This window comes from Branchiostoma belcheri, unplaced genomic scaffold (assembly GCF_001625305.1).
Source record: "Branchiostoma belcheri isolate BF01 breed outbred unplaced genomic scaffold, Haploidv18h27 scaffold31, whole genome shotgun sequence".
NCBI lineage: Eukaryota > Metazoa > Chordata > Leptocardii > Amphioxiformes > Branchiostomatidae > Branchiostoma > Branchiostoma belcheri.
This window is the reverse complement of record NW_017803921.1, coordinates 166,508-181,229: the sequence shown is the minus strand read 5'-3', so window position 1 is coordinate 181,229 and position 14,722 is coordinate 166,508. Positions and strand designations below refer to the sequence as shown.

The window sequence follows — 14,722 nt, the reverse complement described above, 5'->3', positions numbered from 1 at the left end:
TGTCAATGTAAGCTAGATAATTGGATTTCCTTATATTTCCATAATCTTTAGTTGGTGTTGAAATGACATTATCTTGCCATGACAGGGAACAAAAATAAATGCAGATTTACTGCTGGCATGACAGTGTGCAAAACAAAAACTGACATGCCACCTGTGAATTTGCTTGGGGATTACTGGTCTTAGACCATGTATCTTTCTATATGAATTTCAAATCGAATTTCAGTTAAACTTGAGTCAAATTCCATTGCCAACCACGCTCAGGCCGACTTCCGAACACCAGCCAACCACCGGCCAACCACGGCTGAACCTCCCGTCTATGCCAAAATGTTTGAAACATTGTTGAAACATTCGGCTGGCGCAGCCGAACAGTAGCCGACCTGGCCGAACACCAGCCAACCTTGCTTCGGCCACAGCAAGTGATTTTTATCAGCGCGCGCATGGATTTTTGCCTGATTCTGGAAAAAGAAGAAAAAAAGAAATTTTGTTGCCCTCCGACAGTGGTCAACATGCCGAAAATGGGCAAAGATGTCTGTTGCCATGGCGGAACGTGGATGGCAGATAAATATGAAGAAAGGACAAAAGACAAGCTTAAGGCTCTGATTCACTGTTTTGTCTTTTACTGTGATGCAGTGATATATTTCATTCCTTTTATGTCCATAAAATTTACTTGCTGTAGCCTTATCATCAACAGTTGGGGAAGGGGTGTCAGTGTCAATGTTCAGTTGTGTGCGACAGAGGATTAACTAGATGTGTCGTTCCCGACCATTACCCAACTCCTCCGTTCTTCACTAAAGCGTCTTTTACCCGTTCTCTGTTCAACAGTATCATCGTCACCATCAGTATGACGTCACGTCTTGTCAACGCCTGTTTCGTCTTCCCCAGAAAGAGGACCGTGTGATGATAGCAGGCCCGGGAAGACCTGGTGCGCAGACGCGTGTACTGAGAATAAAAGGCGGGCACGTCCCCTAACGCCCGGCATTAGGACGCCGGCCGGCGCGGGTAGCTAACACCATGGATGCCGTCACACCGCACCCCACCGCCGACTTCACCGCCGCAGCGGGAGGCTGGTTCTCCCCAACCGAGAGCCCGAACGCCACCGGCCCGGTAGAGGGGCCGACCCTGGGGCTGGAGGCCGACATCGTCCCGGCCGTTTTTGCCATCATCTGCATCGCCGGCGTCGCTGGGAACGCTTTTGTCATCTTTATGGTTTACCGGTAGGTGGTTTTGTTGTTATTTTTTTAGTGTTTCAATCTCACCTTTTTAACACGCGAAAACATTTGTGCCTACAGTGCACTTTATTCCTCAAGCTCCCATGTTCTTGTTAAGCGGAAATTCAAAGTTAACCTTGGCAATATAATTCCACTCAATAAACCTCCGTAACTTAAAATCTTGACGATTCATCCCACTAATAGTCCTATTTGTTAATCAGTTTTTCTCACGGGTATCTGTTGAATGTGCAACATGAGGATATATATATAAAATCTTTCTTGGTAATTCCTACGTTACCAATACGAGTACTCTTTACCGGCAATATATCATTCTTAATACACTGCAGACGTCAGCCTTATAAAACAGTCTGACACTCCATCTCACTCAATCAAAAAACGCTTCACTAGAGTCACTTATTACCACCGCGGTCCTTCCCACGCTGCTACCTTATATTATTATAGTCCCATCTAGGATATGGTCTTACGAACATACAATATATGTTGTACTTTCTACTGTAATATTTCTCATCAAAAGCATTAGGGTATTGTTAACATCGCCCCTGATCTTAAAACAGATACCACTTGATGAACTACTGCCATGGGAGTTGCTTGTAATCCCCCAATTTTCTCGTTGTTTATCGACTTTGCCTGAAAGAGTCATCAGTATAACCTCCAACATTCATCACTCAACTCAATCTATGTAATTTATCTCTGGCTGGCGACAAATAAGTGTCCAAATCGATTCCATCGGATGTCTGAGCGACTCTCTGATCGGGGCACCGCACTACAATCAACTCTTTAAGCAATCCTTAAATCATACGTAAAGGTTCATTTTTTTGTCATTTGCCTGCAGCTGTGTCTTTACGTATGTTTTAAAGGGTGTGCTTAAAAATGTAGGATTTCTTGCACTGGAGTTCACTCGTGTTATTGGAAAAAAACCAATACTTTAAGACTGTATGGCCAGTCACCCCAGGCGATACATGTGTACTGTGATCCCCATCGACTTTTCACATTTCACCATGACGCATGTGAATATTCTTTTAACCAAGGACTTGATTTAACGTAGTACTATACGCTGAATTCCTGGGTTAGCGACCCCGGCTTTTAATCTGGACCAAGAGGTTGGGAGTTCGAATCCCGGTTGTTGTCGCTCTCCCGACAGGCATGCCACCTGTAAGAAAACTAGCTAGTGAAATTTGCCCGGTATACAGTGTGCATAGCGTCTGTCTTCTCTAGCTCTGTCCCACCCAGTGGAAGAGTATATAGCACTTCAGTCGGCTTAAGTTGTTCAATCCGGTATAGACTTTCATTTTCGGCGCAGTGTGTGTATCCTGCGGTACGGAAGTTGCATTGGCACTGTATTGTTGTAGAGAAATCCAATCATACGGGCGGTTGAAAGACACCCAGACAGAGCTCAGACAGATTATTTCCAGCTTACCCAATCCAGTGCCAACCTCCGCTAGGGTTATGCTGTTACCATGGTCCTATTGAGAAAGTGGTTACTGATTATAAAATCAATATGAATACACTGTAAGCTAAACCCAGAAAAATTAAATGTTCTAGCGATAAAACAAAGAGATCATGTTAGTTGACTGGTTTCTGTCGAAATTCATTACAATCGGTCCAGGAGAAAATTAGGTAGTATTAGGAGTTAGATACATGTAGGAAGAACTTAAGGAGCTAGGTAGCTAGAACTAGGAGCTTGGTACATGTAGGTAGTCCTAGAAGCTAGGTAGGTAGTACCAAGAGCTAGGTACATGTAGGAAGTACTCGGAGCTAGGTAGCTAGAACTGCTAGGAGCTAGGTACATGTGGGTAGTACTAAGAGCTAGGTACATGTAGGAAGTACTATGAGCTAGGTACATGTAGGAAGTACTAGGAGCTAGGTAGGTTCATGCAGTACTAAGAGCTAGGTACATGCAGGAAGTATATTAGGAGCTAGGTACATGTAGTTAGTACATGGCGTCCGCCTTGAAACCGAGTTTCTGGCTTTGGCTTTGAAGGAGGAAAATGAATGAACTGTCCGTATGTTAGGTGGAAGTTTCGCCTGTGGAAAGACGGCTCTCTGTGTTCTCACACTTTTGGGGATTTGCTGTTTCCTCCTCTGAGGGAATACATAGATTTATTGGCAGATAAAAAAATAACCTGGTAGTTGGTAGAAGTGGTTGCGGCGAGTAATGTCCGTTCATCAGTTTGAGGAAATGGTGAGTGCGTGAAACTTGCTGCGAAAGCGGTAGGGAAGTGATGAAAGAGGTAGCTAAAAGTAGACGGATCGATGGAAAGTGTAGGGGATTCCGTGGTGTCTACTTATCATTCTGGCCCAGCCGCTCTGCGCGGATTCCATGGATCTTTGTTCACACTTCGTGCTCGTTTCCTCATTTGTACCTCAGCCCCCGTGAAGATGAGTTTCAGATATGGGAGCTTCAAAGTCTCCCTGATATAAAACTGCCAAGCTTACCGGAGATATGACACAAAAGTTGGGGGTTTTTTTTCAGAAAAATGCGTTTGTGTTACAAATACCTTTCTTCCGGCTTTCCATCTACCTACCTATCCAGGCATCTATCTAGTTATCTCTTTCTGTATCGCGTGCGGCACACGTCAGTTGTATTTCTTCCTGTATAACGACACACAAACATGATGTAAATCTTACCACTTCAAGCCATCAAACACAAACGTCCAATCTTCTTTCAAACTCCTGTACGTATGGAATCCATACCACATCCCACGCTTTTTATCCGCAGCCTTTGCGAGAGCCCGTGTTGGATTACAAACAAGCCCGTCTCCTTTTATTCGAAAATAGTTGTGTAAAGTGAACTCACATTTTAAGGGCACTCTTCCTGTTATTCTTCAATATCAATACGTACGCAAAGGTTGTCGTTTAATTTCACTCCACATCAGAAATATAGGTTACATTACCTACTGCCATTTCAGGACATCAATTACCAATATCGATTCAGCGTTGTGCAGGTTGCGGAGGGGTTTAGTGTTATTGTAAAGTCAGTGGCTTTTGGAACGGTGCCGATAGGATAATGTCTAAGATCGCGGAAAGGTCGTATAAAACATCACCATTCCCCGCAGGCGTTAAATGCGCACATTGATCCTTTCAACTTTTACCATTTCACCAGAACTTACGTTATGAACATTTCACGACACTATATCTGTGTATCTGCGCTCTTGGAACTATATCTCTATATATTTGCGACAAAGTTTATACATATAAATGAGAATACATTTACGAATTCTGCATGCTACCTAAAAAGTCACAGGGAAACTGTATAGTTTAAGGGACCAACTTTAGACTTGATCACATTTTTAGGTGTCTTTCGAAGTTGAAAATGGTGATTATGATGTTCAACAGGTTCTCCGAACTGAAGACTGTAACAAACTACTACATCGTGAACCTCGCTGTGACGGACCTGGCTTTTCTCATCTGCTGTGTCCCGTTCTCCGCCGCCAAGATCGCTACTCCGTCCTGGGAGTTTGGAGAGTTCCTCTGCAAGTTCGTCTTCTATTTCATGCAGGTAGGAGCCTACTCATGTAGCTATCGCTGCAATGGCTTACGCCTAACGTTACAGAAAGGGGTGACTGTGGTATATACAGTTATGAAAGGACATTGGATGCAGCTTTTTTTTATTTTGCATCCGATCCGGATCGGAACTGAACTTTATTTAGAAATGTGTATGCTTAAAGCAGAACACTTTCCAAAAAATGAAATCTGGGTCAGTAGTAACGCCATCGTATGAAGAGTTCAAAAGAGAGAAGAAAGAAGTTAAGATTCGAGTCATGAAGTTACTTTTTTGGTGTCAATTTGGTGGTTGCGCCGAGTTGACCAGATTTGCGATAGGCCGAGTTGGTAATGATCCGAGTCGTCCTGATTCCAAAAAAAGCACCAACGTTCTACAAGATTGAGATTTCTGTGATGCTTCTTGTTCAGCACCAAGGACAGCTAAGGGGTTAGTGAGAGAAACGTAGCTGCGTCTGGCTATTCTCAGGAACTGTTTTAGTTCAGTGTTATTATTGACTTCATGTCGTCCTTTAACCCTATCTAGACCGGGCTTTTTGGGGCTTCGTGGGACAGGGGGGGGGGCTCAATTACACGAAATCTTATTGATATTGGAAACCATGTGTAACCTGACATAAATCCCATAAAATTGTATTCTTAAAGCAAAAATTGCCTGTCAGAAACCCGTTGCCATAACAACACAAAAACATTATTTTATTCCACTAATGCAAAATTGTTGCCAACCATATTCTAGGAAAAGTCACCAAGTTTGGTGGTTCTAGCACAAGCCGTTCAGATGCTATTTGACACGAAAGTTGGCGCGGGCACTTTTAGCCCCCACCCCCAAGTCTAGATAGGATTATCTCTAGATCCATCACCAAACAATGTACATGACATTCGCCGCCTGCTAAATCAAATGTTCGACCCTCAAAACGGTATCCCGCGGGCGACTGACCCAGTGACATGTTTTCCGCCTATATCGGAAACGTGACGTCAGAAGTGGGTCAAAGGTGACCGGAAATCGATACCGCCCGCCGTCGCTAATTTCCGCCTCCGCCCCATAATTCAAACGGTCGATGCCATATCGCAGAACGGCACAATTAGTATAGTCTCCACCAGACTTCTTTTGCAGGCTGAATAAATCGTAGAAATAGGTCTAAAAAGGGTATTGATTGGCGAGAGAGGGTAGCTGGCCATCGACGATCAAATTGGCAGACCAGACTACAAGAGACTACAATTAGAACGCCCCGTCAATACCGTGATGTTTCGTCTCGCAGAGATAGGATTAGGGTTTTAGGATTAGACTTTTTCTGTGTACATACTGGTTTGTGTACATTCTTTTGTCACTAATTGATTTACCATTTTTCACGATACTGTCGTAGATTCATAATTGCAATGTTGCTTTTTATACGTACGTTGTGGGCCCTTTAGAAAGTTGATAGGTCCGGATATGGCATCCATCGTTTTGAATGACGCTCCGTGCCGTTCTTATACAGATGTAGATGGCCTCATTTAGTTATGCCGCTGCTCTCATCTGCCGCTATCATATCATATCATGTACATCAAAAAGGCTCAATTTTCAAAAGACTCTAAACTCATGTACATCAAAAGACCAGGTTTTCAAAAGACTGTGATACTGTTACGGATGACGCAAACGGATGTTTGAAGATCCCTTCCCACATTCGGTAAATCATGTGCATTCATGAACATATTCTAATTATTCTTCAATTTTCTAAACCCTCTTTAAATAATTCCTGGTTTTTATGTCTATACTTAACCCCCATTCAGTAGGAAGATAATGAAAGACACGTTTAGGTAGCTCCTGTCATACATTTTGTAACCGTTTGTTTTCACTATTGAATAACTGTTATTACATTGCAAAGTAACGCACTGGAACAATTGGATGATGAGGAATAACTATGTGGCACTGTGTAACACTACTTCCCAGCTCCTTTCATCAGTTGCACCAGAAACCGTGACATATCTGTGGAAGATATTATGACGACGTGAAATCGTTATTGATTACAGTCCTTTAATTGCCACTTCAGGGAGACTATTCTTTATCGCGGCTGCCAATAACAGTGAATGGATCGGAATGAATCGTCCTTAGTAGCTATAGAGACAGCGGGAAATACGTGAGTGGCAGTAAGAAGCTTCTTCAAAGTACTTTGACTGTCAATTGTTACAAAGTGTGGCTGTTTCTTATTAAACTCCAAACTAGTTCAGTGCTTACACACGGCCTTCACCGTTACAGTCAGCATCTCTTCTACAGCGACCTCAATCCAAGGTGCTCAGATCGGATTTTAGACAACTTAGCTGAGATTCGAAACCCATTTTTTTAATCCACAGTCGGGATTATGAACCATTTAACCCAGCCTTAATACAGAGGCAATCTCTGCCTACCGGTTTACCATGCGTCAATTGCCCTTTAAGAGTTCACCAGTTTCCGTACGTTCGGACTTAACGGATGAAACCAGCATGTTTACGTTTGGATGAAAAATACTGCCTCTTTTAGCAGTGCTATTTACCTACGGTCGTCCGAATTAAGCCTGCCTGCGATAAATATCCACTGTCACGCTACATTTATGCAGGTAAGCCATTAGCAAAACGATTTTTGACCTTTACGAAGCCACGAAGTTTTTAAAAGGGGTCGAAAATCTCTCACGGAAAAAAAGGCACCATTTGCCTTAACAACTACTGATGCAACGTAACCCCATTGCAATACACTTTCTTTGCTTGCAATCCCCTTCTTTTTCGTGCAAGGGTCAAAAATCGAGCGATGTACTGACTTTCTCCCTTTGAGACAGACTGAACCATTACAGCCATAACTATGGACATACTCACCCAGACATCCTACTCGGCCAGTTGCTACCAAAAAGTAACTCTATAAAAAGAAAGTCCAAAAAACGCACCAAGAACACAAATGCGTTTTTCTGAAAACCTGCTTTCCCAATTCAAGGCTGTCACTGCGCAACGCAACAGTGACGTCAGCCCTTAAGACCAAACGTGCAAGATACGGTACACAACACGTGCAGATGTATTTACCGTAATTACCTTCTGTCAACAGTAATCATATTTATCTTATTAGGAAACACATTGAAAACACCTCGTGTACGGAAAACGTGAGATAAGGATTTTACCTTGCAAGATACACGGATGGAAACTTCATTTCATGTGATTATCCTGTCCAAATTGAGTCTGTATACTTAGTAATTGACTGCCTTTCAATTGCTGTCACGTTTAGATTAGTTAATTTTCCTGAGCTTAGAAATCGTTTTTCTACAAAAGAATAAAAAAAAAAGTCGAGAAGGTAAGCAACCTAAACCTAGGACTTGATATGTAGAATAATTCCATGCTAATTTTAAACTACTCTGTTTCCATCCTGAAGATTGCATGCAACTAGTGAGCCTCATTGAAAGTATAGATCAACTGAAAAGACAGTGCAAATCTACAGAAGAACCATTGATTCTACTGAACATACTTGCCTGAAAACAAGTTATGTTCGTTTCATTAGCATCAACGTTGACTTAGCTTTGTTTTGACGTTGACTTTTTGCTTCATAGTTTTGGAGTACATGCCTGTTTAACTACAGATTCCCTTAATTACTAAAGAAAAGTAGCAGTTGCTGTATGCACTTGAGACGTCTGACAGTTTTCAAAATTTATCCAGTTGCTTGAGTAACTTTTTTTTCTTATGAATCGCAGTACCTGGATGTCTAACCTTCATTGACGTCACGTTAACTTAAGTATTGTGAACCCTAATCAACACTTGAACGTCCATCTCTACTTTTCTGTGAATCTACGTAGCTCGCTTCTGTGCGAAAAGGCAAAGCCGGGTGTTTAGCTAAAAGCCTGTCCTTGATCTTGCTGGCCTTGGTGTCCATACTCATGGTTGTGGTGTTTTGGTTTGCCTTAGCTGAACCACCATGTCAATCAAATTTCCTAAAGTACCATGGGCACATCTGGGGTTGGAGCCGTGACACCTGCCTTAATTGCTTGACCTTTGATTTCAAAAGCCCTCTGATAAATCAACAAATCTCTGAGCATGTCAGGCATGCCGACGTGTGGCATATCCCACCCGCCGTGACTGAATCATGAATGGATGACGTGGGAGATCTCTGTTTGTAGTATGTGATCAGACTAGGAGAGAAAGGAAAAAAGATATCAGAATAAAAATTAATACCCTTAACATTAAGGTGAGATCTTAAGATACTCTAAGAGTTTTTTTGTTCTCTGAGCAGAGCGCACGCCCTGTAGCTAAAACTTTATCCTCTAAGGCCTCATTTGTAATACATTTCTTTAAAACGGGGGTCGATACCAACTTCAAATTGCCTGCAACCAGTCCGTCCACGTCTGAGTTCATTATTCAGCAACTGGTCGAACAACAACAAAATTACGCATTTTGATTCGTCAGGGGACTTTTGAAATCAAAGGTCAACTTTAATTGGTTAATAAAATATGTTTTTCGTGTCGCAGGTGACCGTCCAGGCCACGTGTCTGACCCTGGCTGCCGTCAGTATTGACCGGTATCTCTGCGTCGTCAAGCCGTTTGAATCCCTGAACATCCGGACCCCCAGGACCTGCCTGGCCATCAGCGGAGGGATATGGATTGGTGGGTCTATTTTTTTTCTTTCACACAATGCGCTGTTTTACCTCCTTTGAAGCAGATATCCTTCCGCGGGAGGGTACTCTTTTCGGTCGTGTCTGTGTGAGTTTGATGGGTTTATTTGATTTTCGGTACATGATTTCTTATTTGGGTCCAGAGAAAGCGTTTTTGTTGGATCAGCATATTCAGATATTGCAATAAAAGGGATGTTGTGAACTTAATGCATTATGTACTACCCGGAGGTTTGAAATGTTAATAGATGGATTATTCTAGATTCAGCACATAGAACCACATGAAGATAACTCGGTATAATTGTGCTGATTGTGATGATATGATTCATAACATCATTGGGTAATCATTTGTGATCATCATAGCAATTATAACACCACACGATACAGATCTGATACAATCAGCAGCTCATACACTGCTGATTCCGATGTGATTCAAATATGATCCAGCGGGAAGGAAGGAACGAATAAATGAATGTTGTTATCTTTGGAGACAAGTTGTCTCCAGGTACGATTGGAGACGAATATATCGACCTAAGACGTTCTGTAAGTAATGATACACCCTTAGTATGATCCATTGCCCTGACGGCAACCATCAGTCACTGCTAATGACGAGTGTGCTGCAACGATCCGTCTTCGTGTCCGATAGTGCTATAATTGTGCTGATAAGCAGAACTCATGATAAGTCATTGATGTCATCATAATCAGTACGATTCATCTTGATGTCAGACACCGTTATGCATATCATAAATGTTAGACTCACGAAGGTGCTAACTTTCTAACGATATTTGGGGTCGTGTGGCGTAGCGGCAGAGTGCTCGACTCGAAACCTAGAGGTCCCGGGTTCGAGTCCTGACATGCCACCGATCTTGTGCCCTTGGGAAAGTCACTTTACACGGCTTTCCTCACTTCGCTCAGGTGAAAATGAGTATTGTATTGTCCCCTGTGTTGGTGGTGGCATTAATATATTAAGTTGAAAATACTTGAGTGTGCCGTCACCACGTCTTGTGATTAGATGTTGGAAATAACAAGAAAAAACTATATTTTTTCCAGTCTGAGGTTTAGGCTCGTTTTTCTTACATGTTCTTAGGCGTACGCGTTTTCGGGCTTTCTTTTGTTGCACTGTTTCTTTTTTTCACCAAATGGAAACATGTACTGTACTGCACTGTAAGCTGATTTGATACGGTCTTACAGCCACAAAAAACTTCTGCTTGGATACTAGCCTAACTAGGTCAACCAGCCTCTCTGAAGCACAATTACTATGGCTTTTAATCTATGTTTGCACGCAAAACGTAATACTTTGATCCAAAGTGATCCAAGTAAAGTACAGATATTTAGGCCCTCCACCATTATATAGTCTGTATGAGAATTCCCAGATTAAATTCAGACCAATATAATCCTCTACATTCTTTTCAACTTACTCTGTGGGTTAAACATCAATAAAACGATCAGAAGGCACAAAAGAAGCCACCCTTCCCTGATTTTTTTTGGCTTTTTGAAGGTGTATCCATTAACCGGACATACCCCCTGTGATTCGGAAAGATTAAAAGTCTAACGTACAGGCGGTGCTTCAATTACACTTAATAATTGATACTACACACAGGAAGCGCATTGGCATTTGTAGCTTTCCTTTGTGGCTATACATGTTGATTCCGTACCATCTATTACGCGTGGTGTTCTGAGTTACCGTACATTTGAACACTGTATGAACACCTGTATTAAGTAGCACAGTGATATGGAATGATATAATACATATGTATCAGATACATTTAAAATCTACGTGGTACAGCCTGGGACTAACTGTTAGAAGCAGAAGTTGTTGAGAATGTCACCACGATTCGTCAATCTTTTGTCTTCCTGGCACACTTCAGGAACTTCACAATGTTTATTCATAAGCAACGGTTTCAGGGGTCTTAAAGTCTTAAGTGGTATTTCCTGGATTAGTCAAGAACATAATCAACGATGTAGTTAGTCTACATTGCTACATGATTCATATACCTCTGAATGGTTACATATTGGTTAATGGTAATGCTGACTGTATGAAAGATGCCAGAAAGTGCATTAGGCAGTACCACAGTGATTGACAACAGTACTAATAATTTGCAAAATCCCTATCCTTTAATAGGACACTTCATAACCCAATATGTCAATTCTAGTACCCTTGTATGCCAAACTGATAACCCTTATGTGCCAGGAGTCAAAAGGAGGACAAAGGAACTAGTCATGTATCATCTATGGTTCAGTCTCAGAAGACTATCTATCTCTGCGCCTCTGGAGTGTGGCTTCTGCTGTGACTCAACCGCGACGGGGGCTGACATAGTTTACCAGATACCTTTGCCCCAGTATCCTTAGTACAAGGAAGGATTTAAAAACTATTACGCACGACAAGTTCTGTAAGCATATGAGCTTTTAGACGGCATCCACCATCTTTCATCAGCTAATGACGAGGGCAGTTCCCTTATTTCTGTTGTTGTGATTTTACTGTAGGCTCGTTCCTGTTGTCGCTCCCCCTGCCGCTCCACATGGAGACGGTGACTCACGACTGGTACGGCGCCGGAAACATCCTGTGCACGGAGGTGTGGCCGTCTCAAGTGGCGCGTCAGGCCTACATGGTCTACACCTTCCTCATCAGTTACGTCATCCCCCTGGTAACCAGCATGACGTCACACTCCCTCATCGTCCGCCATCTTTGTGTCAAGGTTCACATCCTGAGCCACATCCAACAGCAGGCCATCAAGCGGAAAAAGAAGGTGTGTGTCTGTCTGTATGTGTGTATGTGTGTGTGTGTGTGTGTGTGTGTGTGTGTGTGTGTGTGTGTGTATGTGAGTGTGTGTGTGAGTGTGTGTGTATGTGTATGTGTGTGTGTGTGTGTGTGTGTGTGTGTGTGTGTGTATGGTTTGTGTTTAAGGGGGTATGCATATTTCTCGTGTATTCCTAATTATCAAGCAACTAGATATGATTGCAAAATCATATAGTTGCTTGAGTAAGTTTTTCTCCAAATGTATTCCGTAAGAAACTACGTGTGTTCCATACCTTGTCACGTACGTTCCTCAAACCGCATGCTAATGCCGACTTTTGCCAAATAAGATAATTATTAAGATAGCGAGTCAAATCAAATGCCTCGCATTCGCCCCGTAAAAAGATTCCCCGGGCTTCTAGATTACTTATTATTGATGTCCTTTGTGCTCGACCAATACCAATTACTTGATAACGCCTGAGCCACCTTCCTCAGGGCAATGCTGCCATTTTCTGACAAAACTATCACTATCTCATATCGACGAGGCGGTTCCCTATGCGTGGGTGACTTTGTGGTAACAACCCCCCTTCCGTCAAGGCCGAAAGGTCCACTTTTTATCTTAAGGTCCGAAATTTTTCTTTAAAAGGTGGACTGGGATCCTAGAAAGCGGGGCTGGAATCCTGGAAAAACTGCTCACTTTGTCATTGAATAAAAAGTTATTCCTGATTTGTCCTTTGCAATCCTCTCAAAGATGCAGGAAATGCCATTTCAGAAGGTTCAATTTTCAAAATGGTTACTACGACATTTTACAAGCTAGAAGGAAGCCTTGAGACTGGCTGCTGACAGAGAAAGCTTGGCTTCTTTGACTGCCTCATGCGTCACGAGACGCGGGAGCCCCTAACTCTAAATAAGGAAGTCCCTACGACAGTGGAAAGAACCCCCCCCCCCCATCAAAATCCTGGCTACGGGCATGTATCTGAGCCTGGTTATCTACCCTTCTAGGTGACCCGGATGGTGGCAGTCGTGGTCGGCCTCTTCGCCCTCTTCTGGCTGCCGAACCATGTGATGAATATCTGGTGGATGACTGCCCAGCCCAAGGAGATCTCCCACGTCGTGTTTGTCATGAAGGTCGTGTCCCTGTGCCTGTGCTACTGCAGCTCGGCCATCAACCCCTTCGTGTACGCCATCCTGGGCGACAACTTCCGCCGATGCTTCAGGAAGCTGTTCCCGAGATGCTTCAGGACGAACGCCGTGGCTCCTGTCGTCGACAACAACTCGTCCGGCAGTAAGTACCTGCACCGGGCCCGGCGGCTCAACCTCCCCGGCTCCAGCAACCTCAACTCGCCGCCGAACCGCGTCGTCATCCCGTCTACTGTTCAGATGGTGCGGGCTGGCCCAAGTCACGAGTTCGAACTGTATGGGTAATCTCCAAGCTGATCATATGGTGGCAAGGCAGTATCCATTGGCCAGAGGAGTGTTCATTAGCCACCACCTTCGGTGGCCGTGCAAACTCCTCTGGCTAATGAACTCTGTCTTGCCACCGACAGGGATCTACTTGGAGATTACTGTATGGGTAGTTGCGACAAATAAATTCACCAGGTCGGTAGAACATAGGATGTTGCGGTTTTCTTTTACACAACCAGTACTCAAACTTTGCTTGCGTTTTGATGTCTATCAGGCTACCAGCAGAAGCTCTGAGACATGTGATCAAAGTACCAGTTGTGTTTAAGAAATCCCAACATCCTGTATGAATAGTAAAATGTGTTCAATATTGATTAATTGATGACATGTAAATGCTTGCTGGTCAAGCGTTTACCCTTGCCAAATGTCTATAAAAGATTTACTCAGCCAAAACGACGGATTTGCAGTGTTTCAGGCATCTTTGATCTGCTACTTAAGTCACGTGCCTGTTAATTCACGTAACCAAAGTGCTGGGATAGCTTTCCTGAAGACGGCTGAATGATCAAATGTTTGTTATTTTGTGACAACGTTAACGTTGTCTAAGAGACAGCAAGGAGGTTTAAAAAGAAACCTCCTTGGAGACAGAGAACTAAACTGTTGGGAAACTGTCATTTGATGTATATTTTACCATCTGATGTTTTTAGAGTGGTGAGTTGGTTGCGTTGCGAAAATGTTGTCTGGGACACAAAGTAGTAAGCTGTATTATAATTTGATGTATATTTTACCATGTCTTAAAGGTTTAAACGAACTTATGTGTTGATTCAGACATCGTATTTATGTCAAGAATTGTACGGTTTGTATTCGCAGTAAAACAGTTGAATGTAATATATTTTTGATTCTTTTAGTACGGTGAAGATGTGGAGTAACTTCGATATGTTTTGTCTTATATATTATAAAAAATATATGTACATACACGGTATGTTTTGGAGATATATTTGTGAACTATTTGTTTATTTCCTTCTCACATTTGTCCATTGGACCATAGAGGGGTAAGATACATATTATTAAATAGATAATAACAGAAGAAACAGAAGGGTGTCCATGTACATGGAACATCGATGTTATAAACTGCATGCACTAAAGATGTTGCACAAGTGTTTAAAAATGTCGTTAGAGGGTTAGAAACTGCCGTGGTTGAGGGACACTGCATCCAGGCTCTCAGGTTGACATTAAGTCTGTGCCATATACACACGAGTCTCGGG

The 14,722-nt window shown here is 42.8% G+C and overlaps 1 protein-coding gene across 1 annotated transcript; it reads left to right on the top strand.

The window, feature by feature from the left end:
- The first annotated feature begins 1,009 nt into the window (after positions 1 to 1,009).
- On the top strand, positions 1,010 to 13,484 carry LOC109474412 (G-protein coupled receptor 54-like). The gene is made up of 5 exons (XM_019774708.1): positions 1,010 to 1,214; positions 4,566 to 4,728; positions 9,185 to 9,320; positions 11,810 to 12,072; positions 13,062 to 13,484. Exons 1-5 carry the CDS (start codon positions 1,012 to 1,014, stop codon positions 13,482 to 13,484), a joined length of 1,188 nt encoding a protein of 395 aa, XP_019630267.1. The 5' UTR covers positions 1,010 to 1,011.
- The last annotated feature ends 1,238 nt before the right edge of the window (positions 13,485 to 14,722 follow it).

Bases quoted from the DNA above. Each gene is read 5' to 3' on its own strand.
- LOC109474412 (XM_019774708.1), top strand. From the start codon at position 1,012: ATGGATGCCGTCACACCGCACCCCACCGCCGACTTCACCGCCGCAGCG. The intron at 9,321-11,809 runs GTGGGTCTATTT...ATTTTACTGTAG, and splicing joins CAGCGGAGGGATATGGATTG to GCTCGTTCCTGTTGTCGCTC. The intron at 12,073-13,061 runs GTGTGTGTCTGT...CTACCCTTCTAG, and splicing joins CCATCAAGCGGAAAAAGAAG to GTGACCCGGATGGTGGCAGT.